At 64.2% G+C, this 26502-nt stretch overlaps 1 protein-coding gene across 2 annotated transcripts; it reads left to right on the top strand.

Moving 5' to 3' along the window:
* Positions 1-1652: 1652 nt before the first annotated feature.
* LOC117641344 (scavenger receptor class B member 1-like) lies at positions 1653-26389 on the top strand. 2 transcript variants are annotated; one of them, XM_034378583.1, is made up of 12 exons: positions 1653-1756; positions 1920-2017; positions 8570-8806; positions 19779-19870; positions 20499-20659; positions 20752-20896; positions 21606-21806; positions 22054-22244; positions 22318-22616; positions 24483-24601; positions 24933-25058; positions 25141-26389. In XM_034378583.1, the coding sequence occupies exons 3-12, from the start codon at positions 8605-8607 to the stop codon at positions 25444-25446; spliced, it is 1842 nt and encodes a 613-aa protein (XP_034234474.1). In that variant the 5' UTR covers positions 1653-1756; positions 1920-2017; positions 8570-8604; the 3' UTR covers positions 25447-26389. The 2 variants fall into 2 exon arrangements, with proteins under 2 accessions (XP_034234474.1, XP_034234473.1); XM_034378582.1 differs by lacking the exons at positions 1653-1756; positions 1920-2017 and adding an exon at positions 6265-6569.
* Positions 26390-26502: the final 113 nt, after the last annotated feature.

Raw genomic sequence — 26502 nt, 5'->3', positions numbered from 1 at the left:
AGTGCTGTTCGAGGCGGCTCCGCTTTTCCGGCCGCGTCCGCCGGGTCGCCATGAGTCACTCCAGGTTCAAGGGCAGGCCGCCAGGCCAGACCGCCGGGCCGTCTGCTGGGTACTCGAACAGTCTCACTCTTTTTGTCTGCGTGCGCCTCGACCCTCGTTGTCTTAATTTTTAATACCCACTCAGTATAACGACCCGATTAAGATAGTCGGGATGGCCATTGATTCGCGGCCGCACGGCACACGACGTTCGACAAGAAGCAAACGCCGAGAGGAGTACGAACGGATTCGTCGTAAGGAGTCTCGTTCGGCGCGCCGCTACGCACTCTCCTTCCCGCCAAAACAACAACAAATTTTGGGCTGCGTCTCGCTGCGTCTCGCTGCGCGGGCTGCGCCTGGCTCAAGGCCGTGTCAAGGCCGCGTTCGGCCCTCCCCCTTCCCCGGCGGCACGCGCCGCCAGCCCATCGGGCAGGCCGGCCAGGCCCACGGCAGCCCACGGCAGCCCACGGACCCGGCCGACCCGCCGTATCCTACAGATTTGAGCTGAAATTTCCGTTCCATGTTGTTTCCTTGCACCGTCCGGTTGAGTGACAGTTGACGGCAGGTCTACCTCGAGCGCCGCGTCCGCCGCGTCCGCCGCCGCGCTGCTTGGCGCTTGACGCTTGACGCTTGGCGCTTGACGCTCGGCGTGCGCGCGGTGAGCGAGGGAGACGGAGCAGCGATGAGCGGCCGTTGGATTTGCGCGCTGAAAATTTGCATGAGAAATAGTTTCGCGGCGCGGCATGGCGTGGCCGAGGCGCGGCACGGCGGCGTGGTGGTGCATTAACTTCCGCGGTGGATTCCACGACGTGTTCCGAGCGGGCCGCCCCCCGCCCCCCTCCGCTTTTCCCCCCTCCGCGGGCGCGGCGGGTGGATTGTCAGTCCGTACTTCGATCAGCCGGCCGGCCGCCTCCAGGACCTCCAGGACCTCAGCCAGGACGCCTGCGCCTTCCCGGAGACCTGCACGCGGGGCGACGCGGGCAAGTCCGTGGCCCTGAAGGCCGCAGGGGCGGTGCGCCGCCGCGGTGGTCGTTTTGGCGCGTTTTGCTGACCCGACCGGCCGGCGCCACCGCCATGGGAAGGCCCGAGGCTGCCCGAGGCTTGGCCCGGCCTAGCCAGAGGAACCGTCCCGTCGTCCCGGCGTCCGCCTGGCGGCCAGGTCCTGGTCGACGTCCACCCCGCGGCGGGTCATTGGAGCGGTAAAACACGTCTAGCCGGGGCCTTGGCGGCCGGGACGCCCTGGAGGGCCTAGTAGGCCTAGTGGTGCAGCACGCACGCAGGCACCGCAGGGGGGCACTTCCGGGCCGACGGCAACCCTCGCCGACGAGCCGCAGGGAAGTCCCTCGGCGTTGCCGCCGCCGCCCGAAAGGCCTCCGCCCCGCCGCCGCCCCGCCCCACCCCGCGTCGCAGCGACCGCACGCGCGGAACGCCACTGAAGCAACTCGCGACACCTGTCCTCCCACTCCAGCAGCAGGTGAACGCAACAACAATCGTCATGTCATCGTCATCCTGAGCGCGACATACCTCAAAGCGCCACCTCCAAGCTCCGCCGCGCCGCGCCGCGCTGCTGTGCCCTCCGCTAGTGCAGTCTGTCTGGTCCACCTGTCAAAGCGTGCGCGCTGCGCGCCCCGCCGCCGCCCTGCCGCCCTGCCCCGGGTTAGTTTCACTCACAGTGTGGCCGACCCGACACCCGACTGCGCTTTTACCCGCATCGCCTCGCGTGAGTATGCATGTGTGCGCGCTAAAGCCTTTCTACGGGAAATCATGACTGCGCGTTCGAATCGCATCAGGAAAAACCAAGACGATCCAATGCCGAAAAACAAACATTGCTTTATTTTTCTTTTGAATAAACAGAGGTATTTTTCACATTTTTTTGTGCACAGGAGGAGGATGAGGTGAACTTGCTCTTGACCGGGACAGCCGTTCAGCAGGCGGAGAAGGAGTACTTCCGGCGTGGCGCGTGGTCCCAGTCAACTAGCCGGTGAGTTCGTGCTCAAAACACACACGCTCGCAGTGCCACGCACACTGGCACGCAAGCCGAGACACGTGTTGACAAGCGCTCTGTCAAATTTGCCGACTCGAGTAATTGCCACGCTCGGAATCGGCGCGGAGAGCGCTCGGCTACAGTCACAGCTGCTACTTCCTTGTGAGGAGGAAAAAAAGATTGAAAAAAATTCCATTGATCTGGAAGTGGTTGATTAAAACGGCGGTGATGGCGATGCTGGCGCCCTGCCCGGACGCGCGCCCCGTGCCACCGTGGTGCCGCCGCGCCGCGCCGCGCGCTGCCCAAGCAGGCCCGGAGAAAGGCCGCGGCGCCGCATCTCCGCGGCCCGCTCCGCGCTCCGCCGTTCATTGCCCGGCGCGTTTGTCACCCGGGCAGTCCGTCGGACACCCCAAGGCCTCGCAGCGCCTCGCAGCGCCTCGCAGGGACGGGCCGGCCGCCGCAAGTAAGTAGCGCCGATGCGGCGCGCTGAAAGGCAAAGGCAAAAAACTTGCAGCCCAACAACAACACGTTGGCGACGAAGCGCAATGGCAGTGCGCGCCGTGCGCGGCAATGAACCTGGAGAGGTCGCTGCGGGTCGTAAGCGAAAAGCAGGGAGAGAAAAAAAAATGCAGGACAAGTTTGGCATGCGCGCCGGGACGCCGAACAGGAAACGCGGCTCCGCGTGCCGCCCGGGCGGCCAGGACGGCCACGGCACGGACATCGACACCGACACCGACCCATCCACCCCTCTGACCAATCGACCCGTCGACCTACCGACCTATCGAAACTATCGACCCATCGACCTGTCGACCCATCGGGGGCGCACTGCACCGCCACTGGTGCATCGCCGGCGGGCGCTCGGCACCGTGTTCGGAGACCGCGGCCCGCCGCGGCTCTCCGGCGCTCCCTCGAAGGCGTCCGCTCACTCGGGCCTTGGGCCGGGCTGGTGAGGGTAGGCGAGGCGAGGGGCTGTCGAGGTTCACGCCCGTCGCGCTGTCCAGACAGTCGGCAGTCGGCTGGAACCCCTGGAACCGCGGTGCAATGGCAGGCCGACTCGGTGGCCATGCCTCGCCGGGCATGCGATGGTCCGGACCACGCGCACTTTGTCGCTATCGCGTCGCCGTCGCCCCCTTTCCTTTTCGGGGCGAACCGAATTAATTAAAAAGAGAGAAAAAGGTCGGTAGATAAGGCGCTTCACATTGGCCCCCTTCCGGCTCGGACGATCCAATGGCAAAGAAAAAATAAAGACAATCGGACGGGGCGACAGGCCCTCTGCGTGTTACCTACCTCGCGCGGCCTGGCGGCTTGGCGGCCTGGCCCGCGTGCACTTTTGAGAGTGTCGGAATGCGGCCGGGCTTTCCCCTGTGTGTGGACACTGTGGACGATGGGTGTCTTCGTCGCAACCACGGCGGTGGCGGCGAGGGAGTAAGAAGCCAGCCGCTCACACAGCCAAAACTGATTTTACAACGATGTTCACACGAAACTCGTTTATTTCAAAACAAAAGTCGAATAATATGTGCATGACGTGGTGTGTGTCGTCGACTTGGAGTTTCGACCGTCCGCACCACGCGATATTTTTTGACATTTCTTTGGCCCTGCCTCGTCACCCCGCCGTCGTGAAAGTGTGTCAATGATTGACAGACGGTGCTCGGCGGGTCCCTTCCGCGCAGAAACGGCGGCCGCTTCGCCGCGTCGCCGTGGACGTCATGCAGACGATAAGAAGGTTCTCGCGAGTCGCTCCATTCCCTTCGCCGTCCTCATTACTGGCGCCGCGCCGTGATCGGGCGGCGCGCGTTGGCGCGGGGGCGGCACCTGCACGACGGCCACGACGACACCGACACCGTCTCCCCGATAATCACCACCCTCCTCCAGTTTGGCGCCAAGCGCCGAAACGCCGAAATTCCCCGAAGACCGCGTGTGAACCCGTGGCCCCCTCCAGCGCGACCGCCAGGACAGCCGCGGCCCGGCGGCGTGTAGAGAGTTTCCGCGTCCGAGTAGACGAAAGGTTAGACGTGGCCGACGTGACTGCAGGGCGACTCCGAAGATTCGTTTCGTCGTCCTGTCTCTCTCGCTCCCCCGCGGACTGCGGGGCGCCCCACGAGTGCGACGGAGATGGAGACGAAATGATTCTCAGAATGAGTGTGCTGCGCACGGCACCGCTCAGCGCGGCGCGGCCTGTGTCGCGTGCGCGGTGTTTGCAAGGAGCGCTATGGCTGTCCTAGACAATGGCGCACAACGACCCGGCGCCGGGGCAGGGGCCTGGGGGCAGGGGCCTGGGGGCAGGGGCCTGGGGGCACGGGCCTGGGGGCCTTCACGGAGGCCGCGAGGGGCGCTGGGTTGGTCGCGCTGGCAGCACTGGCAGCGCGGCACCAAGGGCTATCAGCTCCGTCATCAAGGCCGTCTGGCCGGACGGTCCGAAAGCATCTCGTCGGCTCGGCCGGGCCGACGGGCGACGGGGCGACGGGCGATCGGGCGGCTGGCCACGCGCCCCCAGTGTTGTTGAGCGTCGCGGTTCGCGGCGCGGCGACCCGGCCAACGCCTCCAATCTGCGTTCACATCGCGCAGGCCCTGGCGCAGGCCGTGGCGGAGGCAGCGGCCAGCGGCCGCGACCAGCCGCGCCGGACCGGCTGAAAACGGACTGCACACGGCGGGCGGGGCGGGGCGGGGGCGGGAGGACGACGGCAAGGGTCGGGAGGAAATGCCGGCGCGGCCAGGACGGCCAGGCAGCCGGTGTGGTGGCCGTGGGTCAGGGACAGGGACGGGGCGCACCGTGCATCACCCGGACACGCCGTACTGCCTGCGCTGCCCCCGGCTGCCCCCGGCTGCCCCGAACACACAATGCAGCCACGCAAAAAAAGGAGGAAATGGCTGCATTAACAACCAGCACCGTGTCCGACGGGGCAGCGGAGCAGCAGGACCGACCCGGAGTCGAAGCCGAGCAACGCGCGGCTGCACGATCGAACCTCAAGGCACCGGCGATGCTGCGGCGGAGTCCACGCGAACGACGCACACGTCGGAGCACCGCGATTGCGATCACGCAGACACGCGTGGACGTAGGCCGACTGAACCTCTGGCCCCACCTGGCCCCGAGCCGCAGGGTGCTCGACGACTGAAATCGCAGTTGTCGCTTCTTTTTCCAGCGAATTATTCAGATTACCGACGGTACCGTGAACACCACTACCGCGAGAACAGTGTGCTAAAAAGTGGGCGCGCGCGTGGCAGAGCAGGCAGGGCAGGCAGGGCCGGCAGGGCAGACAGCGCGCGCCGCGGAGAGCAGCCAATCATCAGCGCCGCCGCCATCCCCGCCGTGCTCGTCGTGAGCACGTACAGTCGGCGCCGGCTACAAAGTCGCCGAGCGTCGCGCCACCTTCTTGCAACCATCCCGATTTCGACGGTCAATTTGCCCGTGACACTGCAGCGCATTCCCACATTAGCACGGAGCGTCAGCAAAAATAATGACAGCTTAGAACGAGTTAGAAAAACAAGCTGAGTAAAGCTTGTTAGAACAGATCAGAACGAGAAAGCAGATACAGTGCATTTTATGTGGTGTCTGCCAAGACGATTTGGAACTCATGTGTTTTCTTCGTTTTCAGTGCAAACTACTGCAGAAAAAAATGAGTTAGGGCTTTGCCTGATCCCCCTCCTCCGTCCCCTCCACGCGCCTCCTGTTGTTGACCTGCATCTGAGTACGCGCGGCCAGTGCGGGTGCACCGTCCTATCCCGCGCCCTGCCGCGCCCTCCCCCGCGCCCTTCCCCACGCCCCGCCTTCGCGCCCTCCCCGTCGCTCGCTGCCGGCGCGCCGCGCTGGACCCGCCCCGTGCCGGCCGTGCAGGCCGTGCCGCTGGCCGCACCGCCGGCCGCACCGCCGGCCGTGCCGTGTGCTGCAGGACAGGCCGCGCCGCGCTGCGCCGCTGCGCCGGCACCGCCAGGCCGCCACGCAGCGACCTCTACCTCTACCTCCAGGCCGTCAAGGTCGCCCTCTGCTCTCTGCTTGCGGCCCGTCCCGCGTCCCGCGCCGTCCGCCCGCCTGTCTCCCGCCTTTCTTCTTCTCCTTCCGTACTTCCCCTACCACCACTACATCCCCTACTACCACTACTTCCACCACCACCTGTGCGGCGCGGCCGCGTGTGCGTGTGTGCGCGCGCGCGGGCGTGTGTTTGCAGAGGGTGGCGGCTCAACGCAGAGCAGTTGATAAAAATGATCCTGCCACAATCGGCCGGTTCAGTTGTCCAGCAATCCCCGAGAAGAGTGTCCGCGCGCAGTGACTCCGCGACTTCGCGCCGAACCCCACCTGAACTGCCCCCCGCGGACCCCGTGGACCCCGTGGACCCCGTGCCGGCCGGCCGTGCTAGTCGTGCTAGTCGTGCCCACACGGCCAAGTGCCGCGGCTGTCATCGATTCCTGTGAAGTGCAAAAGTGGTGAACGTGTTTGTGACGTGATTCCGAGCGCCCGGCTTGCTGCAGCTCGCTGTCGGCCAGTCGGCCTGTCGGCGTCCTCGCTGCCCCAGATAAACCGCCATTGCGGCGAAGCAGCCTCAACCTGCCGACGGTAATTCAAGTGCAACCTCAGTGTTCCGTGGGGCTGCCTCCAGCCCGCCGCAGGGCCCCTTTGGGCCGACTTTGGACCATTTTCGGTTCTCGCTGAGGCCGCGATTCGGCCACTTTTGGGCCACTTTTGGACTGCCTCTGGACCCAGGACGACGGGCCCTTACCAGCAAACGAGCCGGCCCTCCCGGCCCGGCCGAAGCACGCAGCGAGGCAGCGAGGCAGCGAGGCAGCGCGCTGTGGCGACACCAACGACACCGCCGGGACCTCCCTGAAGAGCTCGCCGCAGGGTCCGTCCCGCGGGGTCCGTCGCGTCCCGCTGCTCCCGCTGGGGTGGGTGGTGGCCCGCGCGGTGTCGGCGGCCTAGCGCCATTCATTGCGCCTCTTTGTTTTTGTTAGTTCCTGAAGTCGATTTGTCCCCGCCTATTGTCTGGGGCAGAGAGTGTACAGTCAGTGTAGGCCTGTACAGTGGGGCACTACATTGTAAGATTAATTAAGCTGGGTCGGCGGGCTGTCGCGAGGCCGCGCCCGGCAACACGCGCATTAATACCTACGTCAGCAGGACTACCAGCGCTCCGCCCTCAATTGCTTTTTTGTCAAACCGACGTCATCGTTTTTGATTCGTTTTCGTATGCAAAGTAAAACATTTCGTTCACCTTGAATGCTTCCAAAAATAAGAATTCGTGGTGCGAAGTAAGGCTTACGTCTTTGTATCAGCTACCAAGAACACCCTGACCGTGAAAATTCGTTGTCACTTTGTGACAAAATAGTGGATAACGTTTTCATCACTTTCAAATCTGTGATCGTCTGAGAAAAGCGTCTAATTCACTAAATTGGAGAAAATTACTTTTTAACATTTTCTTAATTACTGACACTTTCCGCATCTTTTAAATGTGACCCTCGTGCCTTGCGTGATTGTGGGGATGAAAACTCAAAGAGGCGGAAACGAAAAACAACTGAGGACTGAACTCGACTGAACTGGATTCGTCTCATCGAGACGAACAAAAGAAGTATTCCCGTGTTATAGGTTAAGACTCGAAATGGAGGCGCTAGTCCGGTGGTAGTTTTTGGCACACGTTTTTTTTTTGGAGGCGTGGCGAAAAGCTTGCTTTAAACCGACCATTGGACTTTGTACCTTTGCCATTTGGAGTCTAAACGGGTATGTTGAGCGTATCTCGCCGTATCGTCTCAACGTGGACCCACGGCTCACGTGTTGATTGTAATTTTTCGGGTTCCTCTCGCGTGACCGTCGTGGTGGGTATGACGTCATCGGTGACGTCCCACCGTGAACACGCCTGTTGATGGCCCTGTCGGAGTCAGGGAATCGGGATTTCGAATTTCGGGAATCGGGTGGCAGGCTGTAAAATGATGGCCAAAGGCCTACACTTGACTTGAGCGGGCGGGGGTCTCGGGACCCCAAAGTCCAGAGGGCCTGTCGTCCCCACTCCATGGCGGGGCGGGGACCCTCTGGAGCCATACCGACGAAGTCCTGGGGCCCCGGGCCCGCGCGGCGAATGGTTCAGTGGCAATCCAAGCCTCCAAGCCTCGGCGGCGGGTAGGTGGACCCAGGTGGACCTAGCGACTAGCCGGCCCGCGGCCCGGCGGCCCGGCGGCCATCGGCACCGCCACGTGCGCGCTGCCGGCATGGCAGAGGCATGGCAGAGGCTGCACGGCCTGCACGCCAGATGGAGCAACAGGACAACTTTGTGCGTAGTTTTTTGCGCCCGGCCAGAACGAAAAGGAATCTATCGATCGGCGATCGGCGCTTCGCCATTTACTTGGCGACTTTGTCTTCTTATTGGTGAATGTGTGTGCTTTGGGACGCCGGCTGGAACCAGGTCACTAAGCGAAGGACGCGCGCGTAAAGGACCTTTTTACTGCCCGGGGCTGGAGAGCACCTCACCGCCGGGAGCGCATAAAACGCAACCAACAACAACACCAACAACAACAACAATTATCTGACCGCAGTCGGGCATGAGTGTAATGAATTGACTTGTCCCGCAGGCTATGCGACGGCAGTGATCCTGCACCCCTCCAAGATGGTCCTGCAGAACATCGGCGGCGGCAGCGCCGAGAGCGTGACCGTGGGGTGCTTGGACTGGGACCGGTTCGACCGACAATGGCAGGACTGCGTCCAGGACTACCGCTACCACCCCCACCGGGACGCGCGGCACGCGGGCCGCAGCCGAAACACCCCGCAGCGCTCCGAGAACCTCCGCCGGAACCTGCCACCGTTCAGAGGTGAGTCACTCTGGGACTTCCCCAGACTCCCCTGACACTTGGGCCGACTGGGCTGCAGCGCTGCGCGGCGCTGCGCGACCGGCGAGGGGCACTGCTTGGCCTGCTTGGCCCGCCCCGCCCGCCCCGCCTGCAGCGCGTCCTTGCCGGCTTTTACGGGCTAGTTAGAGCGGCCTGCCGCGCGCCTTCCCAGCCTTCCCAGCCGTCAACTTGAAAATGCCCAGACCAGTCAGTCTTCCAGTGTTTGCTGATTGATTTAGAGTGGCGATTCCCTGACTCGTATAACCCGCGGCCCAAGGCGAGACGCGCGCGCTCAGACACACTCACACATACACACACACACGCTTTTAGGTTCAACCGGACTGTTCTGCTTGACTTGCAGTCGTAGCCCCGGCCGCGACGGCCCAAGAGAGGCACTCGATCAGGTTGTGCCCCAATAGCGCACCCTGAGTCTCCTTGGGCGCCGCGGTCCGGGGCGGTCCGGGGCGGTCCGGGTGTCCCCGTTGCTTCACTCTGGCACCCGCTGGCCAGGTCGGCTGCGGTTGAGGCTGAGGCGCCCTGACACTGACACAGTCCGGCCCAGAAAGGAGATGAAAACACACAAAAAACAACAAAGTTGTTAGGCGTCGCTGCGCCGCTACGCCGCTCCCTCGTGCGGGGAATGCTCACGTTGTCCGCCTCGGGTCACGTTCCGATCCGGCGGCGCTCTGTGGGAATAAACCCAGCGGCAATGAACATGAGTGAGTGCACGTGAGCGAGTGGAGAGGAGGAAATCCTTCCGGTCCGGCGACGACGGACAGGTTGGGCTGCGAGACCGTTTTCGTCTGGGCAGGCGGAGATGTTGTAAGAAAATCTGCCCTTGCGAGAGGAGTCACCTAGCCTCGTCGGGAGCAGGCAGTGCGGGGGGCACTTGAACCCGGATCGGGTGGACGACCAGACCCACCTGACCACGGCGTCGTGCCGGCCCAGCCCCGCCCCGCCCCGCCCCGCCCCGCCCCGCCCCGCCCCCGCCCCGCCCCGGCCAGGAACGAGGAACGCCACGGCGGGCACGTCGCGCCGGACGCCGTGACGCGTCTGGACCGCTCTGCTCCGCTCTGCTCCGGGACGCCACGCCGGGCCGCGGCGGGACGCGGGACGTGGGACGCGGGACGCACCGCGGCCTTGAACTCGGCCAGTTGCCCGGCCAGCGGGGCGGCCGGGGCGGGGCAGCCGTGACGCAATGATGATATGCCCGGCCGTCCCGACGCCCGGCCAGGCACGCCGGGCGACCGTTAGGTGCCGATGGGCGCTCGATTGCCTATTGCCCGTCGCGCAGCACTAGGAGGGGTCCCGGACCAGCCCGGAGCGACAGCCTTGGAGGTAGGCAGGCCCGCCGCGCACGGCCGCGCCGAAGGCTGGCCGTTGCCTACCTGCCGGGCGCTCTGCGCTAGCCGCGCCACCCACCCGCGCACCGCGCTCTGCCCGGCCCGGCCGGCCACGCCATACGTGCAGCACTGCAGCATTGTGGAGGATTGGGATCCGGTTCCCCCAAGGTTCCCGTTGGCGAACTCACTTTGCACTCACTTTGAAACACTGTCCCGGCGGTGGAGGGACACGCGGAGGGCGGCGGGCCGAGGTTCGCGCCCCAGGACGTACTCCGACCGCCGGCGTGGAGGTCGCGGGGGGCGCCGGCACCACGGCGGCGGGCGGCTTCCCCTATCGCGTCTTTTATTTGCTGGACTTTATAAGAGCCGTGCCGCGAGCGATGACTGGACCCCTTCAGTTCCGGACGGATTGGCTTCAAACAAGGAGCGGGCGGCGGGCAGGCCACCTTGATATCCGGATGGGGTGACGGATCGCCGGCCAGGCCGCGTGGACGGCGTGCACGGCGTGCACGGCGTGGCCGTTGCCCCGCGTGGACGGACTACAAAATGACAACAATGCATCAGGTATCGGCGCGCGCGCAATAAACGTCCTCTTGGCGGAGGGCCAGGACCCGCTGCGCGCCGCTGCGGCAGGTGGCTTCCTGGCGCATGCGCGTTGCGCGCGCACCCGGAGCTAGAGACAATCCACCGCACTCTTCTCGGGAAAGAAAACAAAAAGGTTTCCACCTTCCGGCAGCGCCTGCGTCCCGCCCCTCGCCGCGCCGCGCCGCCAGAACGCCAACGCCTCCGCGGCGTCGAGTCTGACGATGGACCTCCAGAGCGTTCGACTTGGACGGAGGTTGGGGCGCCGGGCCCCCGCGGCCGGCCCCCGCGGCCGGGACGGGACGGGACGGGCACTTACCGGTGCAAATGGCCGGCTAATGGTCACTGCTCAGGGCCGGCCGTTTTAAACGCCCTTTCGCGTGTCCCCGCTTGCCGACGGGCCGACGGGCCGACGGGCCGACCACCGGCCCGGAACCTTGCCGAACCGAACTCACTTTCCCCGAAACGCGTGCAGTGGCGTCCCTGGTGCCGTGTAGTGCCGTGCCGCCGTGCCGCCGTCCTTCGCCGCGTTGCACCAACACGTGCACTGCGCCTCGCTTTATTGGCAGTCCTGGACCTGGATCTGGACGGGCAGGCCGCCCGGGCCGCCTGGGCCACCTGGGCCTGGGCCGCCTGGCTGGGCTGGCCGCTTGCACAGGTTCAAGGCCTGCCTGGGCCTGCCCCTGCTTTGCTGCTTCGCTGCTTTGTTGACATGTGCACGGCTTGCCCCGTGGCTTGCCCCCTCCCTCTCCGCGCGCCAACCAATCGGATCATTCTTATTCTCCTCTTTAGCGACGCCTTCGCGTCTTGCGCTCTTGCAGGCGCACCCGAGTGTGCGTGCGCGCGTGCGAAAGCTCTCTCACGTTCTTTCCAGAGCAAACCATTAGACCGACCTGACAGAAATATCGGGTGAAATATCGATGAACGACATTCGGCATTGACCGCGTCCGCTTCCCCGGCGCGCCCTCTTTGACAGTTTCGCATTTTTAACGCGCCGTGCTCGCGCTGTCCGCGTGACGAAAAACCACGAAAAACCGAGCCGCGGCCTTCGGCGCGGCCTTCGGCTTCCGTCGGCCCGGTAAGAAGAAGCTCTTGTCAGTGGACCAGTCCAACGGGACGGCGGCGGCGCGGCCTCGGCGACCGCCTGGCCGCCAGGCCGCCAGCCGGGAGCAAGGCAGAGCAAGGCGGGGCAAGGCCGCGCCAAGGACGTGGTGGGGGAGGTCCTGCAGGCCCTGCAGGCCCTGCTGCAGGCCCTGCTGCAGGCCGGCACCAACGCGACGCCGACCACGGCTGCGGAAACGCGCATCGAAGCCGCAGCGACAACAAGCCCCGCGTCAGCCACTTCCCTTCGCGGTGCTTCGGCGTCCTCATTGTTGTTCTGCGGTGGGGGCGGGCCCGGCCGCCTCGCCGCCAGTTCCTCAAGCGGCGACGGGAAAAGAAAAAAATCGAAAGCGATATCTCGACTCCGGGCGCCTGGCACTCGCACTCGACGAACCTATGACCCCCCGGCCTCTTCATCGGTGTACCACTACCTGTCCGTGGATAATTTAAAACACTGTTTGTGTCTGATCCTGGGAGACTGCCGCGCTGCTGGGCTGCCTGCTGTGCCTGGAGAGCGCCAGGACGCCAGCCAGGACGCGCGCCAGGACACTGTGGGCCCGCCGGTGACTTGAACGGCGGAGGGGAGCGAGGGCGCGGGCATCAACACCTTTGTGTACACACGGCGAGCGCGAGAACGCAAACAAAACAAACAAAAAACAGAAACAAACGCGGCGAGACTTTGAGGCCGATCGAGGAGTGGTGACGTCGTGCCGTGCCGTCTTCCTGGTCCACTGGGCGGTGGGCCGTGCATTTTTATCGATGACATGAGGCCGCTGAGTGACAACGGCGAACACCGAGCGGCTTCCCTTGGAGTCGTGGAAAAGTTCCGCGAAACGCATTTGACGGGTCCGGCACTCCCACCTGTTAGCGCGCCGCTGTGACCTCACTCACTTATCTAACCGTTCTTGAACTCGTCCAGCGGAGCAGCGGAGCAGCAGCGCAGCCCGCCCCGCCTCGTGCCATCGTTTTGAACGGTGTCAGCTTGGTGTCAGTCAGCGTGCCTGGCGGTCGCTGGCGGTGCCAGGGGTCCATCGAAACAAGTCCCGTTTGCTTTTCTTTTGTATGTGGGACACGTCCTTCGTAACCAGCAAACCAGCATAGCTGCGCGGCGGCGCAGCGGCGGCGCGGCGGCGTAGCTCGCATCAACGGCGCAACCACAGCGTCGTCGGGATGGCATGGCGCGGCTCTTCGCAACCAGCCCAAGGTGTGCCCTGCGGCGCCGCCCCGCCCCGCCCCGCCCCGCCCCGCCCCGCCCCGCCCCCCGCCCCGCCCCGCCCGCCCGACCTAGGCAAACCGCACCCAAAGGGCTGTGACGCACGCGGGCGACCGGTGTAACGTGTAATGACTCCCGGAAACGCGGCTGAATGTAAATCGGCTCTCCAGCGAGGAGCAGAAAGAAGCAGGCGCAAGCGCAATTGAGAGTGTGCGTCAACGTGTCGGAGCGTCAACGCGTCCACACGTGAGGAGCGTGGCTCGGCGCGTCACACTCGGGTCGACAATAACGACACCAAGTGACGAAAGCGATCCACTGGACCTGCCGAGTGATTCAGGAGAGTCGTCTCGTCTCTCTGTCGCACTCGCGGGGCACTGTACAAGGGTGCGAGAGAGACAGAACGACATGCCGCTCCTCTGAAATACTCGGCTCAATGGCGCGCGAGCGGCATTCTTCATCCTGCTGTCCAAACTGGGAAGTGCGAGTGTTAATGGATCGCAGCGCACATGGCGTGCGCGCGGAGCGCCGAAGCAACGCCGAAGCAACGCCGAAGCAACGCCAGCAACGCCGTGATTCTCAACCAAAACTGGGCTCACGTGTGAGGAAAAGGCCCCCGGGGAATACAGTGTGGGTACAAACTATTTAGTTTGTCATACGAAAAACTAGTTCTCTTTGCACGTGAGGCCTGAAGTGAGATTATGACGGGTTATGAGCACGTGACGCGTTAAGTGCGGCTCTGAACACGTGAGCCGTAAGTGAGGTTTCGAGAGCCCACGTCCACGTCGGCGGGGAAAGGCGCCGCGACTACTGTATCGAGGAAGTCCCTGGCTTTATTGGCGGGCCGAGCGATGGTCCCGCGGGACGACGAGTCGACGACGAGTCGACGACGAGTCCAAGACGTCCAGGCGCGTCCAGGACTCTCAAGTAGGACGACTGGGAATACGGTGCGGTCCTTCCGCGTCCGCGGGGCGGCCCGCCTGTGGCCCGCCTAAGCGCGGCTAAGCGGTCAACACGTAAACACGCGCCACTTTGGCGAAATGGCGGCAAATCGCGTATGCGAAGACGCGAGCGCCACTCCACTACACGCCGCTACACTGCGTGCGGCGGGAACAATTTTTGGCCGTGTAGGCTGGATGATGGAACGGCGTCTTTTATTGGCGCCGTGGGCTTCGCCTAGCTTCGCCGAGCAGAGCGATGAACCCGCCGCGCTCCGGACGGTCGCGGACGGTCGCGGACGGGCGGTCATGTTGCCGGCAGGAAGGGGCGACATTCTTCGGGAGCGTGGTCGAGGTGGCCGAACAGGCCGAGGCGCCCAGGACGGCACGTGACACACGTGACCGCGCTGCACGCTGCAGGCCGTGGGCCCTGGCCCTGGCCCTGGCCGCCCTGGGCGGCCCGGTGACGATGGAGGTATCTCCCAAGATGAATGTACCGGGGTACAGCCATCGCGCGATGATTGTGCCCACCCTGGCCCTGGCCGGCCGCCAGTCGGGGTTCATTCATCGCGCGATAGTTGTATACCCCCTCGGATACTGCGCCAGTTCCGGCCAGTATATCGCGCGATGGCTGAACCCACCGCGATTGTCAGATGTTCATCGCGCAATGAATGAACGCGAAATCCTGCGAAATCTTGACGAAATCCCTACCTTTGAAGAATCCTGTGAACGAAAAAATTTCAAGTGGCCGCCCCCTTGCCCCTCATCCTCCATTGCCTTCGTCCGCGCAGCGCTTTGCCGGAAGCCGTCATCCTCCGGGCGCCGCACCACGCCGACGGCGCCGCGCTCGTGGACACGTAGGCCCTCGGGCCGCGGTGGCCTGTGGGGTCAGCGGCGACACGCGGCGCCGGCTTCCTGGGCACACGTGGGAGGAAAAGGGTCGGAGGGCGAGTCGGCGCAGTCGTTCCGCGGTTGTCTCTCTCGCACTCCCAGTGCAGCGCCTGCGGTTGCGACAGAGACATCGCGACGAAGCGACGGCGGCTCGGAATCAGCCTGCAGTGCAGAGCGCAGGCACGCCCATCGAAGCGCACTCGCCTTACATTGTTACATCACTAGTCGGTTGACACCCGCGATCGTCATCGGCGGGGACCGGTCCTCGAATGCACTGCGCATCGCCACGGCCCGGCCCGGCCCCGGCCCCGGCGAGGCGCGTGGCGGCTGCGCTGGCTGCGCTAGCTGCGCCGGCGCCCCGTGGGGTCGTCGACGCCGTGCCTCGGCAGCCTCGGCCTTGCCCGGCCTTGCCCGGGGTCTCGCCGTGATCTTGTCGCCGTCGGGAGACGCTTTTTATTGGCCGAGTCCACGAACGCGACTATGTTGCGATGCACCTAGGCGCGGTTCGCGACTCGCGGTTCGCGGTGCACTGCCCCTTCCTCGGCGACGTCCTCCTCGACGTCCTCCTCGGCCTCGGGGAATGAATCAAACGCTCATTGTTCGGATTCGCCAGCGGCCGTCGACCCAGGCTTCAGGAAGTGCACTTTTTTTCTGCCGTCAAATAACTCTTGTGTGGCGCGCCATGCCTGGCCATGCCCGGCCGTGCCCGGGCAGGCCGTGGCGTGACGACGGCCCGAAGCGCTCGAAGCGCTGTCGCCGAAGACGCACTTGTTGACGCCGAGGTGCGCCGGCCTCGCGTGCGGCCGCCCGTCCACCACGACGGCAAGGTTGGGGGGCTCCAGGAAACGCGGCGGTATGGAACACCTGCCCAAATTATCGGCTTATTTTCGTGCGTTTTTTCTAAGAAGATAAACGGCGGGCAATTATAGGTCAAAGCGGTTGTGTGGCACTAGGCCATCGCGTGTTTATTTATTGGCACTGCCGCCTGGCTGCCTGGCTTTCTCGGCCAGGACCGCGTGGCCCGCGCCAAATTTCCACGGGTATGCCTCTCACAGACGTGCTCGCTGCTGAGAGTGCAGCCGTTTCTTTGATTTACCGGCCGATATTGCGTCGCCATTTGTATTCAGGACGCCACTCAAGTCGCATTCACGCAAAAAATGGCTTCGATTGTTGTCGTCATAAAGCTGGATATGATCCTCTCTCTCTTTTTATTTCTCTCTTTCTTTGCGGCCACTTTGTGCAGCCTGCACCACCCCGCACCGCGTGACGTAGGCAGGCCGGCCGCCTCGGCTACCCTGTGGCAAAAAGAGGAGCAGTTCGGGTCACCGCTCGGCCTGGCTCGGGCTTGCTCGGCCAGGCTCGGCCCTCGCGACAACCCTACCCTCGCCCTGGGCTGGCACACTGGGACTAGTTGACCGCCAACGGCCTCGCATTCGCGTCGTCTGGAGGACGAAGGACGGTTCCGCGGTGCCCGCACGCAGAGTACACCCTCGTATTGAATTTCTTCCTTCCTCATCCTTTTATTGAGCCGAGTGGCTTTCCGTGTTGCCGAGCTTATCGATCGCATTGGCCGCCTCGGAGGCCTTCGGCTCGCTTCGGCTTCGGACGCTGCAAGCTGTAATAGGCGTCGTGAATGTCGAACCTCAAACTCCTCAAACTTTGTATAGCAAACGCATTTGATTTTACTTGTTGAAAAAATGACGAACCGCGGTGAAGTTGTGCGTCCACAGAATTGTTGGAATGTGCAAAGATGCTCAACACTTCTGAGCTATTTGTCACTCAATATGTCTACGCGCAGGTGTTTTTAATGCCTGAATGTGCCTAGATTGTGTTCCCTTTTTTTGTAACACAGAATGTGGTGGGCGATGCGATAATTCACCCCTACAGCCCGCAATTCTCGCTTTGTTCCGGTGAGGCTCTCCCCGCGCCTTTCTCTGCAAGTTGCGACGCTGCAAGTCGGCTTTCCGCTTTTCCGGCCACCACGGCGCACCGCGGCCACTCCGCCCGTCCGCAACGCACTGCACCGATTGCTCCCCTTTTTGCGGTGGCGCGCCGCTCCGCCACGCAACGCAAACGCAACGCGACGTCGCCGGACCGGTTATGCAAAGAGCGATGCGTTATTGTCGGAACAAATTGAATGCAGTAATGAAGACCCCGCCGGCGGACCGAATTGGGATAAACACTCTGCGGCTCGTTGCGGCTCACACCCTGTAAAAGCAAAAACGACGAAGAAAAACAAAACGCTACGACGCCCCGGCCCGGCCGGCCTGGCCCGGCGGGGAGGACAAGGAGGAAGGCGCGAAGACCGTCGTCGTCGGGGCTGCGCCCGGACTGCCGAGCCCGGCCGTGGTCTACCCGGGTCCGAGCCAAGCCCGGGTCTACCCGGCGCGCAGCCACGGCGCAGCCCTGGCGCAGCCTCGCTCGGGGCGCCGACCGCGCCGTGCCCCGCCACGGGCGCCCCATTTAATGGCCACTTTAATGCACCCCAGTGTGCGTGTGTGCGTGCGTCGTGTGTGTGTGCGTGCGTCGTGTGTGTGCGTGCGTTCGTGCGTGTGTGCGAGTGTGCGTGTGCGCGCTAGCAACAACAAGGCGCGTCCGTCAGGAAGAAGGTTGGGGGGACAACGAACGCGACGTGGAGATGGAGACGGGATTCTCCGATGCGGCGGCGAGGCGGCGAATCGCTTGCCGGATCGCCGTCTGCAGTGTCGCGCCGTCGCGCCTCTCCGGCGGAGTCCCCGCGGACGTCGCGTGCTGGAGTCGGGGAGCCTGGAGGCTCCATGGAGCCCGTCCTCGTGCCCCAGTTCAAGCACCCCGTATGCACGGTCATTGTTTCCGCGTTGTTGTTGCTCGTGTTGTTTTTGCGTGCATGCGCCGGTGTGTCCGGCGTGTCCGGCGGACAGTGCACCGCACCGCCGCGCTCTCGGACACGAAGGCAGCGACGGCAGCGAAGGCACGATCGCGCGCACGATAACGAGGCGGCATCAGCATCCCCGCCGCCTCCCTGAAAGGCAGAGAGGCGCTCTTGCCGGAAACGCGTCGGTGGCCGAGGACTGACGCGGACTGGCGCGGACTGACGCGGACTGACGCGGAGTGGCGCGGAAACGAGCCTCACTGCCCTGCCGCCGGCTGCTCCACTGCCCCCGCGGCGCCCGCGACCCGCGACGCGCCAAAAGCGAGGGACGGGAGGGGCGGCCTTGGCAGTGGGAGGAGCCCTTTCTAGTGTGCAGACGGGTTTACGCACCATGCGGCCTCCGCGGCGTGTGTGCGTGTGTTTGTGTGTGTCGCAACGTCGTAAACCTCGTTGCGCCGCAGGGCAGCGCTGCTGCTGCTGCTGCCGTGCATGGCGCCTCCGGGGAAAGGGTCAGGACGCCGGGCCCGGCCGGGACGCCAGCAGTGCTGGGCAGTAATGCCGTGGCGGCGCCCCTCGGTGCCCCGCTCCCTCCGCGCAGCCTCCAGCCTCCGCTCAGCCTCCAGTCGCCGCTGGAGTCGCTGGCCCGCTGGCCCTGGACAAGGAGAGCCGAGAGTGTTCCAAAAATAATGACGGCGGCGTGCAATGCACCGACGCGCCGACCCGACGCCTCCGAACCAATCAGCTTCGCTTTTTTCGGCGGTCCATTTGCGCCCCTTCCCTTCCGGAAGCGCGCCGCTTCATCGGCCTGCATTCCGCTGGACTGTCTCTGTCGCACTCGCGGGTCGCCACACTGGAGAGGGAGAGAGACAGAGCGACGAAACGGTCCTTCGGAATCCGGCGGCTGGCCCCGGCCCGCCCCGGCCCGCCCCCGTCTCGAATGATGTGTCAGTCAGGCCGTAAGTCATGCGGGCGGCCCGCTGGGTAAGCCAGAGCTACCCTGTCCCTGCCCGGCCGACCACCTCGCCGCCACCCACTCACCGCGCCGCCGTGTCCGTGTCAGTGTACCACGCCGAGCTGACAACTGACGGACGCCGCGGCGTGTCAGTGAGCCAAACGAGCTGACAACTGACCTCCAGCCTCGGCATGTCCGTCAGGCGGCGTGCAGTGCAGCGCCGCATGCATCGCCGTCCAACCGAGCGCCGCAAGCCGCAGCGACGCGCTGCTCCAGTGACCCGCTCCACCCGCGCCACCAGCTCCCTGCGCCGCCCGGAGGGCAGGCCAGCCCGGCGCACGGGAGCGTCGCGGTGGCCTAGCTTCGACTCGGCGGGCGCTCGCCGTCGGCTCCGTCGTGTTGTTGTCTTGCTCCTCAGTGCACAAGGGCGCGACGGCTGGAGTTATGACGGCCTGCGTATATCGGATGGGCGGTCCGCACGACTTGCACTCGGCGCGTTTACTTCCTACCTCCCGGGCCGCGGAAACCCCCAGCCCCACCCCGCCCCGCCCCGCCCGCCCCACCCGCCCCCCCCGCCCGCCCCGCCCCGCCCCGCGCCGCGCCCGTCTGGCCCCGTGAGGGGCTGAGTGATGTTTTCTGATTAATCGCTTCAATAGACCTCGGCCGACGGCTGCGTCCGGAGCACTCAGTCGTTGTTTTGGTCGCACTCGGCCCGCGCGGGGAGCGCGGGGCTGCCGTGCCGCCTTGCCGCCGCCGCACGCAGGCTCAGGATTTAATGTTCCGATGTTTTAATGCACGAGTCCAGCAGCCGGTCATGATCGCGACGACAAGAATGGCGCTCATTTGTCGCCATAATGAACAGAGGAACGGACGCGGAGTGCCGCGATAATGATCATTGAGTAATAAGGCAGTGGCGCGGCCGCTCAGCTCGCCGCGCTATGAACCTTGCGAGGCGTGCCGGCCGATCGCTATCGCCGCATCCGATCTAGTCGCGCGCGGCGGGGCGGGGCGGGGCGGGGCGGGGGTGGTAGGGGCGCCAAGCAGGCAATGTCGGTTTGCAGTGTGTTTACCCGCTTTCTGTTGCAGTCTTGCGGCTCCTGGGCACCATAGGGGTCGCCCTGTTGGCGCTGGCCTACGCCGTCTACCTCGTAAACCCCATAGAGATCGCCATCAACGTGGTGAGTACGCCACTCCGCCACGCCTGGCCGCCTCCGGCTTCCTTCCGCGTGCCGATCCACTCGATAACCGTCCGGCTAAACGGTCCGGGACGTCACCGCCAGGTTGGTGTCCGCCCGCCCCGCCCCGCCCCGCCCCGCCCTGGCCGCACCCCGCCCCGCCGCCGCGGTGGGCCGTCCGAGGGCTTTGGGCATTGCAGGGCCTTGCCGCCGAGTCGGTGAGCCGACGCGCCGCGCGCCGCGAAAACCGGTAATAAGGGCAGCACTCTCCGTGCGGACCCCTGAGCCTGTGCCCCTCGATGACCGCGCTGTTTTGCTGTTCGGCTCGGCGGATGGAAGTGGAGGACACCCCTGCCGCCTGCCGGGTAGGTTTCCGCTCCGCCGCCTTGCCGTTCCGTTCCGTCGCGTTCGCGCACCGCCTTCGAGCCTTCCAGACGCCTCCAGTGCTCTGGTCGCCGTGATGCAGGCGACGACGGGGCGAGCACCCACCACAAGGGCGCCGCGCCGCGCCACGCCGCGCCGGCGAGGGCGCAGGGAAGTTCCACGCCGCGCGCCTGCATTGCGGCGATCGGTTTTATTCCACAGCAAACAAACTCCGAATAACTCGGCGCTCGCTCTGCTCTCTTTGCAGCGCATGAGCTTCCTCAACGGGTCCTTCCTCTTCGGGCTGTGGCGGAAGCCGCCCGTGTCCATCTACGTGCAGGTGTACCTGTTCAACGTCACCAACCCCAGGGAGTTCCTCCGCGGCCAGGAGAAGCTCCGCGTCGAGGAGGTCGGCCCCTTCGTCTACAGGTACACGGACCAGGGCGCACCCCAGTGCACCAGCCAGGACGCCGGAAGTGGAAACCAGGACCTCGCCAAATAAACAACTGTTTGTTTCTCAGGGAGGAGCTGGAGAACACGGGCGTCAAGTTCAACGAGAACGACACCGTGACGTACACCCCTAAGAGGAACGTGTTCCCGGTGCCGGAACTGTCCGTTGGCGATCCACGGACCACCGTGGTCATCGCCCCGAACCTCGCGCTGCTGGTGAGGAAAACAAATGAAAATTATAGACAACTTTTGGAAAATAAATAACGATAGCGACACAATGAAGTGAGGCAGCGATAACACGTACTGTACTGGGGTGGTGGAAGGGTTGCCTGCCCGCTCTGCGTGAGGCGCAGGGCGCGGGGCACGCGAGGCCTGCGTGTAGTGCAGAGTGGGCTGCCCGCCCGCCGGGCGCAGAGAGACCGTGTCGCAGGCTGCCTCCGCGAAGGGCGCTGCGGGAGGCTCGCCGCTGCACAGTGGGCCGGAAACCGGCGCAGGCGGCCAAAATTCTAGACGCATTTTGAGCTCCAGAAACGCTGAGTGGGCCTCAAACCGACCGTGTGACCCCACCAATGGATTGCTCTCCGAGCGAGGAATCCATTGGTGGGGTCACACGTTCGATTCGAGTCCTATTTAGCGACTCTGGAGCTCAAAACGCGTCCGGAATTTTGGCCGCCTGCACCGGTTTCTGGCCCACTGTGGTACGGCGTGGCAGCGGTAGGGTGGGATGCCCGTCCACAGGCGCAGCCACAGGGACGCCCGCGCGCCAGGCGCCACGCTGCTGGCAACTGGCGGCTACTGGACGCACGATCGGCTGCCTACCCTCCAGGCGTGCCGTGCCGGAGGGGTTGCCTGCCCACCCGGGGCTGGCGCTGCTGTCCCCGCTTGGGCGTCGTCTCACGGCTCACGTCTCGGTCTCTTGATGCAGGGGCTGGCGTCCTCGCTGCACAACTCGTCCATCTTCACCAACATCGCGTTCGCGACGCTGACGTCCTACCTCGACACCCAGCCCTTCTTGCACCTCACGGTGCACGACTTCCTGTGGGGCTTCGACGACCCGCTGGTGCACCTCGCCTCCAAGCTGTTCCCCAAGTGGATCCACTTCCCGCGGCTCGGCGTCATGGACAGGGTGAGGGCCTGCGACTCGCTTCGTCGCTCTGTCTCTGTCGCGCTCGCGGGTCATCCCGTAGGAGTGCGAGAGAGACAGAGCCTGTGCACGGAGTCGCTCGGCTGCCTCTGTTTTCGAGAGGCGGAGAGCCGATATCCGCGACGATGGCGGTCGGGTTGTTGACTTTGACCGCGAGAGCGGTGCTAGCAACTGCAGCGACCTTGGATAGAGTGCCAATGACATCCCCTGCCGGGCCCTGGCGTTGCAGATGTTCGACGACGGCGAGAACGTCGTCACGATGAACGTCTACGGCGACGACGACGGCAAGGTGCCCTCTGCGGACCTGGCGCCCGCGGGCACCAACGACACGTTCTCCAGGAGGGCCTTCGCCATCGACTCCTGGAACGGCAGCCCCGGCCTGGCGCACTGGGGCTACGGCAAAGGCGACGATCACGACAGGTACCCTTGTGTTTCAAAAAATGGCTGTTGTGGGGATTTGAACCCAAAACCTGAGTTCGCTGGTTGCCTGCAGCGCCACTGTCGGCACGCGCTGCAACACGATCCGCGGCGCCACGGAGGGCATCCTGTTCCCGCGCAACATCCGCAAGGACATGCGCTTCTCCGTGTACCGGAAGGCGTTCTGCCGCACGCTGCCGCTGCAGTTCGTCCGCGAGGGCCCCACGCCGGACCACGTCCCCGCCTACTGGTACACGCTGGGCGACGACATCTTCGAGACCGCCGACGTGAACCCCGACAACAGCTGCTACTGCCGGCCGGAGGTGGCGCCGTGCCTTCCGCGCGGCCTCAGCGACCTCACGCCCTGCTACTACGGTGAGTCGAGTCGGCCGGAGCACGCCGACGGTGGAGTGCACGACGCACAGCAAGACGCGGTGCCTGTTGGACCTGTTGACAGCCGCGTCGCCGCGTCGGCGCGACTCTTCCTCGTACCCGGACGGGCCGGACGGGCCGGACGGGGCCGCGAGCATCGAGACGTCATCAAGCCCGACGAGAAAAGAAACAAGCGCGAGACACACGAGTGGCATTACAAAGTGGCCGCGACGGAGCGCAGCGCGCACATTCGCTCCGTACTTTATTTAGCTCGAAATTTGAATTCCGTCACACGACGTGCGGCGTGCGCAAAAGGACCATTTCGTTGACCACGACCACGGCGGCGCGGCGGCGTGGCCTTGGGGCCTCCAGCGTCCCTTTGGATCTGCCTGCGAGGAGCCGGTCCGGTTCACCTTCCGGGCTGCCCTTGCCGTGCCCGGGCATGCGGGCACCGAGACCCTCCCCGCCCCTCTCGCCGTCCCGCGGCCCGCGGGTCCAGTGAGTCACAGGGCACCGCGGCATTGCATGAACGCCGCAGCCGTGAACCAGTGAACCTGGAACGCCTGGAACTAACGCCCCGGGCTGCGGCTGTCTGGGAGTCTCGACCGGGCATTGCGGTTGCCAACCCTCTCCTCCCTCCGCGTTCTGGAACGGTGAGGTGGCCGCCTGGCTGCGTCGCACGGAGCTCGGCGTTCGGCATTTCGGGCACAGCGCGTCGATAGCAGTCACAGTGCGGCGCTGGCGGCACGTACCGCGAGTAAATTTAGCAGCGACGCGGGGGCCACCCGCGGCCGCTCGCTAAGTCCGTGACCGATGCGGACGGCGCCCCCGGAGCGGAGAGGCCGAAACGCAGTTTCGTCGCCGCCGGCGCCGAGCGGGGCCGAGCGGGGCGAAAATGCACAAGGCACGCCCTGCTCCACATCGGTGTTTGTGTTGTCGTCGTCGGTCGCGGCGAGAAGGGCGGATGGGCGAATAGTGCGAACCACGCCGGACTGCCGCACCCCTCCACCCCGCCCCGCCCCACCCCGCACCCCGCCCCTCCACCGCCCCCGAGGGCCGCGTGGGGCGAGGCCTGCCCCTCGCCTGTCCGCGGCTGGGTCTCGGTCTCGGTTCAGTCGGCCCCCGCCAGCCCGCCAGCCCGCCAGCCGCCTGCCCGCCACACTACCAACCAGTCCGTCACGTCACGCTGCCCGCTGCCCGCCTTGCGCCGCCGGTAGCAGAAGCAGGCCTGTCCTGGTGGCCCCAGGTCCAAGTGCCATATTAGAGTGAGTTGACTTTGAGACTTGAGACGACGCGACACGGCAGCCCCCTGTCCTGCCTGCAGGTTGGAACTTTGTTCGAATCACTGGCGGGAGTGCATTTCCATTTGGCGGATGAAAGCCGAGGGTGTCAGTCAGTGCTTAACGCAAGGCTTTATACGTTTGAGAGGATCCCGTTTCACGGGCATTAAGGGAGGGGAGGCGAAGAGGGTGTGCGCGGTGCGCTCCGGGCGAGAGTGTCAAGACTAATCCGGACTCGGTGAGCTTGATGAACGAAAGTCGGTTTCTTTCTCGCCGGCATGCCTTGGCGCGCGCGCTCACCTTTCCTAGAACATTGCTGCGCGCCGCGCGTCGCAGCGCGTCTTCACCGTGTTGGCGCTTCGACAGCGAAAGTGTCCGCTGCCGCGCGGGGAGGGGAAGGCTGCCACAAGCATCTGTTTGGCCGAAAAAAAAAGAGTGGACGCGTTGAGCCTAGAGACGTTTGAGTTATTATTAGACTGCGGAAATTGTCGGGCCAAGGCCACGACGGCCGTCCAGGTCGTCCGGGCCGTCCTTGCCGAAATGACCGAAACCTCGCTCATCACGTTGGCTTTGCGTTCGCTCCTTGCAGACATCCCCGCCGCCGTGTCGCTGCCGCACTTCTACAAGGCGGACGAGAGGCTGCTGGAGAAGATCGACGGGCTACACCCCAACGAGTCCCTGCACGCCACCACCCTCGCCATCCAGCCGGTGAGTGTTCCTGTCCTTGTCACACCTGCTGCCGCCCGCCGCTCGGTCGCACCTGGCGAGCTAATTGCTGGGCTACTATGTCGCCACCGCGGTGCCAGAAAGTGAGAGAGAGACAAGACCATCTCAGCAGCACTGCCTTTATTCCGATTTGAAAGCAGCCGGGTCGATATGTTCGATAAGCAGCTTGCAAGCGCGTATCTGCGCGCGCCGCGGTGCCCAGATACCACCTTCTGCGAGCCACTTGCCACTTCTCGGAACCGGCGCTACCATTCTGCGTGTTTTTGTCTCGAGTCGTCTCACGTATCTGTCTTTGTCTTTGCCCTACAAACAGAGAGTGGGGGTGCCGCTGGTGGCGCACATCCGAGTGCAGACCAACCTCGTGGTCCACAAGACCAAGGGCAACCCGCGCGTGGCTCCCTTCAACAACCTCACGGTGCCCATCTTCTGGGTGGACTTGGTGAGTACTTGTCTTTTCCCTTTATCTGCCTTTCCCTCTGAGCCAAGCCTTATCTCTGCGTCACCTGGCTGGCTGTTTGCAGACGGTGCGCGGCCTGCCCGACTCCCTCAGCTCGCTGCTCGACTTGATGCTCAGAGTGGCGCCCATCATCCAGACGACGGTCATCGCGGTCCTGGTGGCGTCCGGCGCGCTCCTGCTCGTGTCCGCGGCCGTGGGCGTCTGCTGCACGGCGGGCATGCTGCACGCCACCCGGCGGCCGCCGGTCCAGGACGCCTACAAGTACAGCCAGGTCAAGATCATCAAGGCCGTGAAGCCCGCCGCCGCGCCCGAGTCCCTGGTGCTGTCGCTGGGCAGGGATCCAGAGTTCTTCGGCAAGGGCAGGGCGTAGGCAGCGGCCCGACCAGCCTGCCGGGCAGACTCTGCCCAACGAAACAGGGTCACCGAGTTACCTGCCTCATTCGTGTGATAGTTGTGTAGCTAGCGTAAGGACTTGCGGCTCGCTGCTCAACCTCTACCCAGCCGGGTCTGATCTCTAGAGCCCCCGCGCAACCCTGCGCAAAGATGGCGGCCGAAGCTGCTGCTGTGGCCCTGGGCTCGCTGGGCGCGGGCGCCGTGCTGTTCGTGGGCACGGGGATGCTGTGCACGGCGGCAATGCTGTCCACCACCAAAGGCGCGCGCCTCCGCGACCACGGCGCCGAAGCCTCCCGTCGCACCGGCCCAGCTGCCGCCGCGTTCAAGGCCAAGCCCGCCTTCGGCTTGCCCCGGGCGGACGGCTACAAGGGGAGGAGTTAGTACTTCCCCGTAGCCGAGCACCGCGCCAACGAACGCGGCATCGCCCGGGCGGGCGCTTTTGTCGCGCCGTGACACTATGTGTAGTTGGTAATTTATTTTTATGTTAAGTGTACATAGAAAATGTGCATTTTGTTTCTGGTGAAAACAAAAATGCGTTATGCTCATTCATAGCTCATGCGGCAAATCGTGCGAAAGGCAGCCTAGTGGAGTTATTGCTCACTCAATTGATCGAACGGCTCATCTCCCCGTCCAGTTCGTTTTTTCACCATTTCATAATCTCTACCTCAAGTATACGAACTCACGTTGACTCATTTTGACGCGTAAATTAATTATATTGTCATATTGTACCCGTCCTGAAAAAGGTGAAATCCTCAATTGTACATAGTTCATGTTTTTGACGCCAATCATTAGGGGACCATGAAATTGTGATTTTAATTGTGCATATCATTGAAGAGTATTGTGATAAATGCTGTTAAGTTATATCGTTAATGTTAATTTATACCCTCTGACGCTACGATGGATTAAATTATGAACCAAGATCTTGTGATGTTTTTTAGCAAGTTATTCCCTGAGTTTGAAAGAGATCAGCCTTAGCAGGTTGACTATATTGGCACTCGGTCGTGGATTCTCGGCCCAACGTCATAGACTGCCC

The sequence above is a fragment of the Thrips palmi genome, unplaced genomic scaffold, assembly GCF_012932325.1.
Source record: "Thrips palmi isolate BJ-2018 unplaced genomic scaffold, TpBJ-2018v1 HiC_scaffold_15, whole genome shotgun sequence".
NCBI lineage: Eukaryota > Metazoa > Arthropoda > Insecta > Thysanoptera > Thripidae > Thrips > Thrips palmi.
This window is presented reverse-complemented; position numbering and strand designations above follow the sequence as displayed.

What these genes read in the sequence shown, in the direction of transcription:
- LOC117641344 (XM_034378583.1), top strand. Translation starts at nt 8,605, where the DNA reads ATGGTCCTGCAGAACATCGGCGGCGGCAGCGCCGAGAGCGTGACCGTG. An exon ending in GAACCTGCCACCGTTCAGAG is followed by an intron (nt 8,807 to 19,778) that starts GTGAGTCACTCT and finishes TTTCTGTTGCAG; the next exon opens with TCTTGCGGCTCCTGGGCACC. An exon ending in GTCGGCCCCTTCGTCTACAG is followed by an intron (nt 20,660 to 20,751) that starts GTACACGGACCA and finishes TTTGTTTCTCAG; the next exon opens with GGAGGAGCTGGAGAACACGG.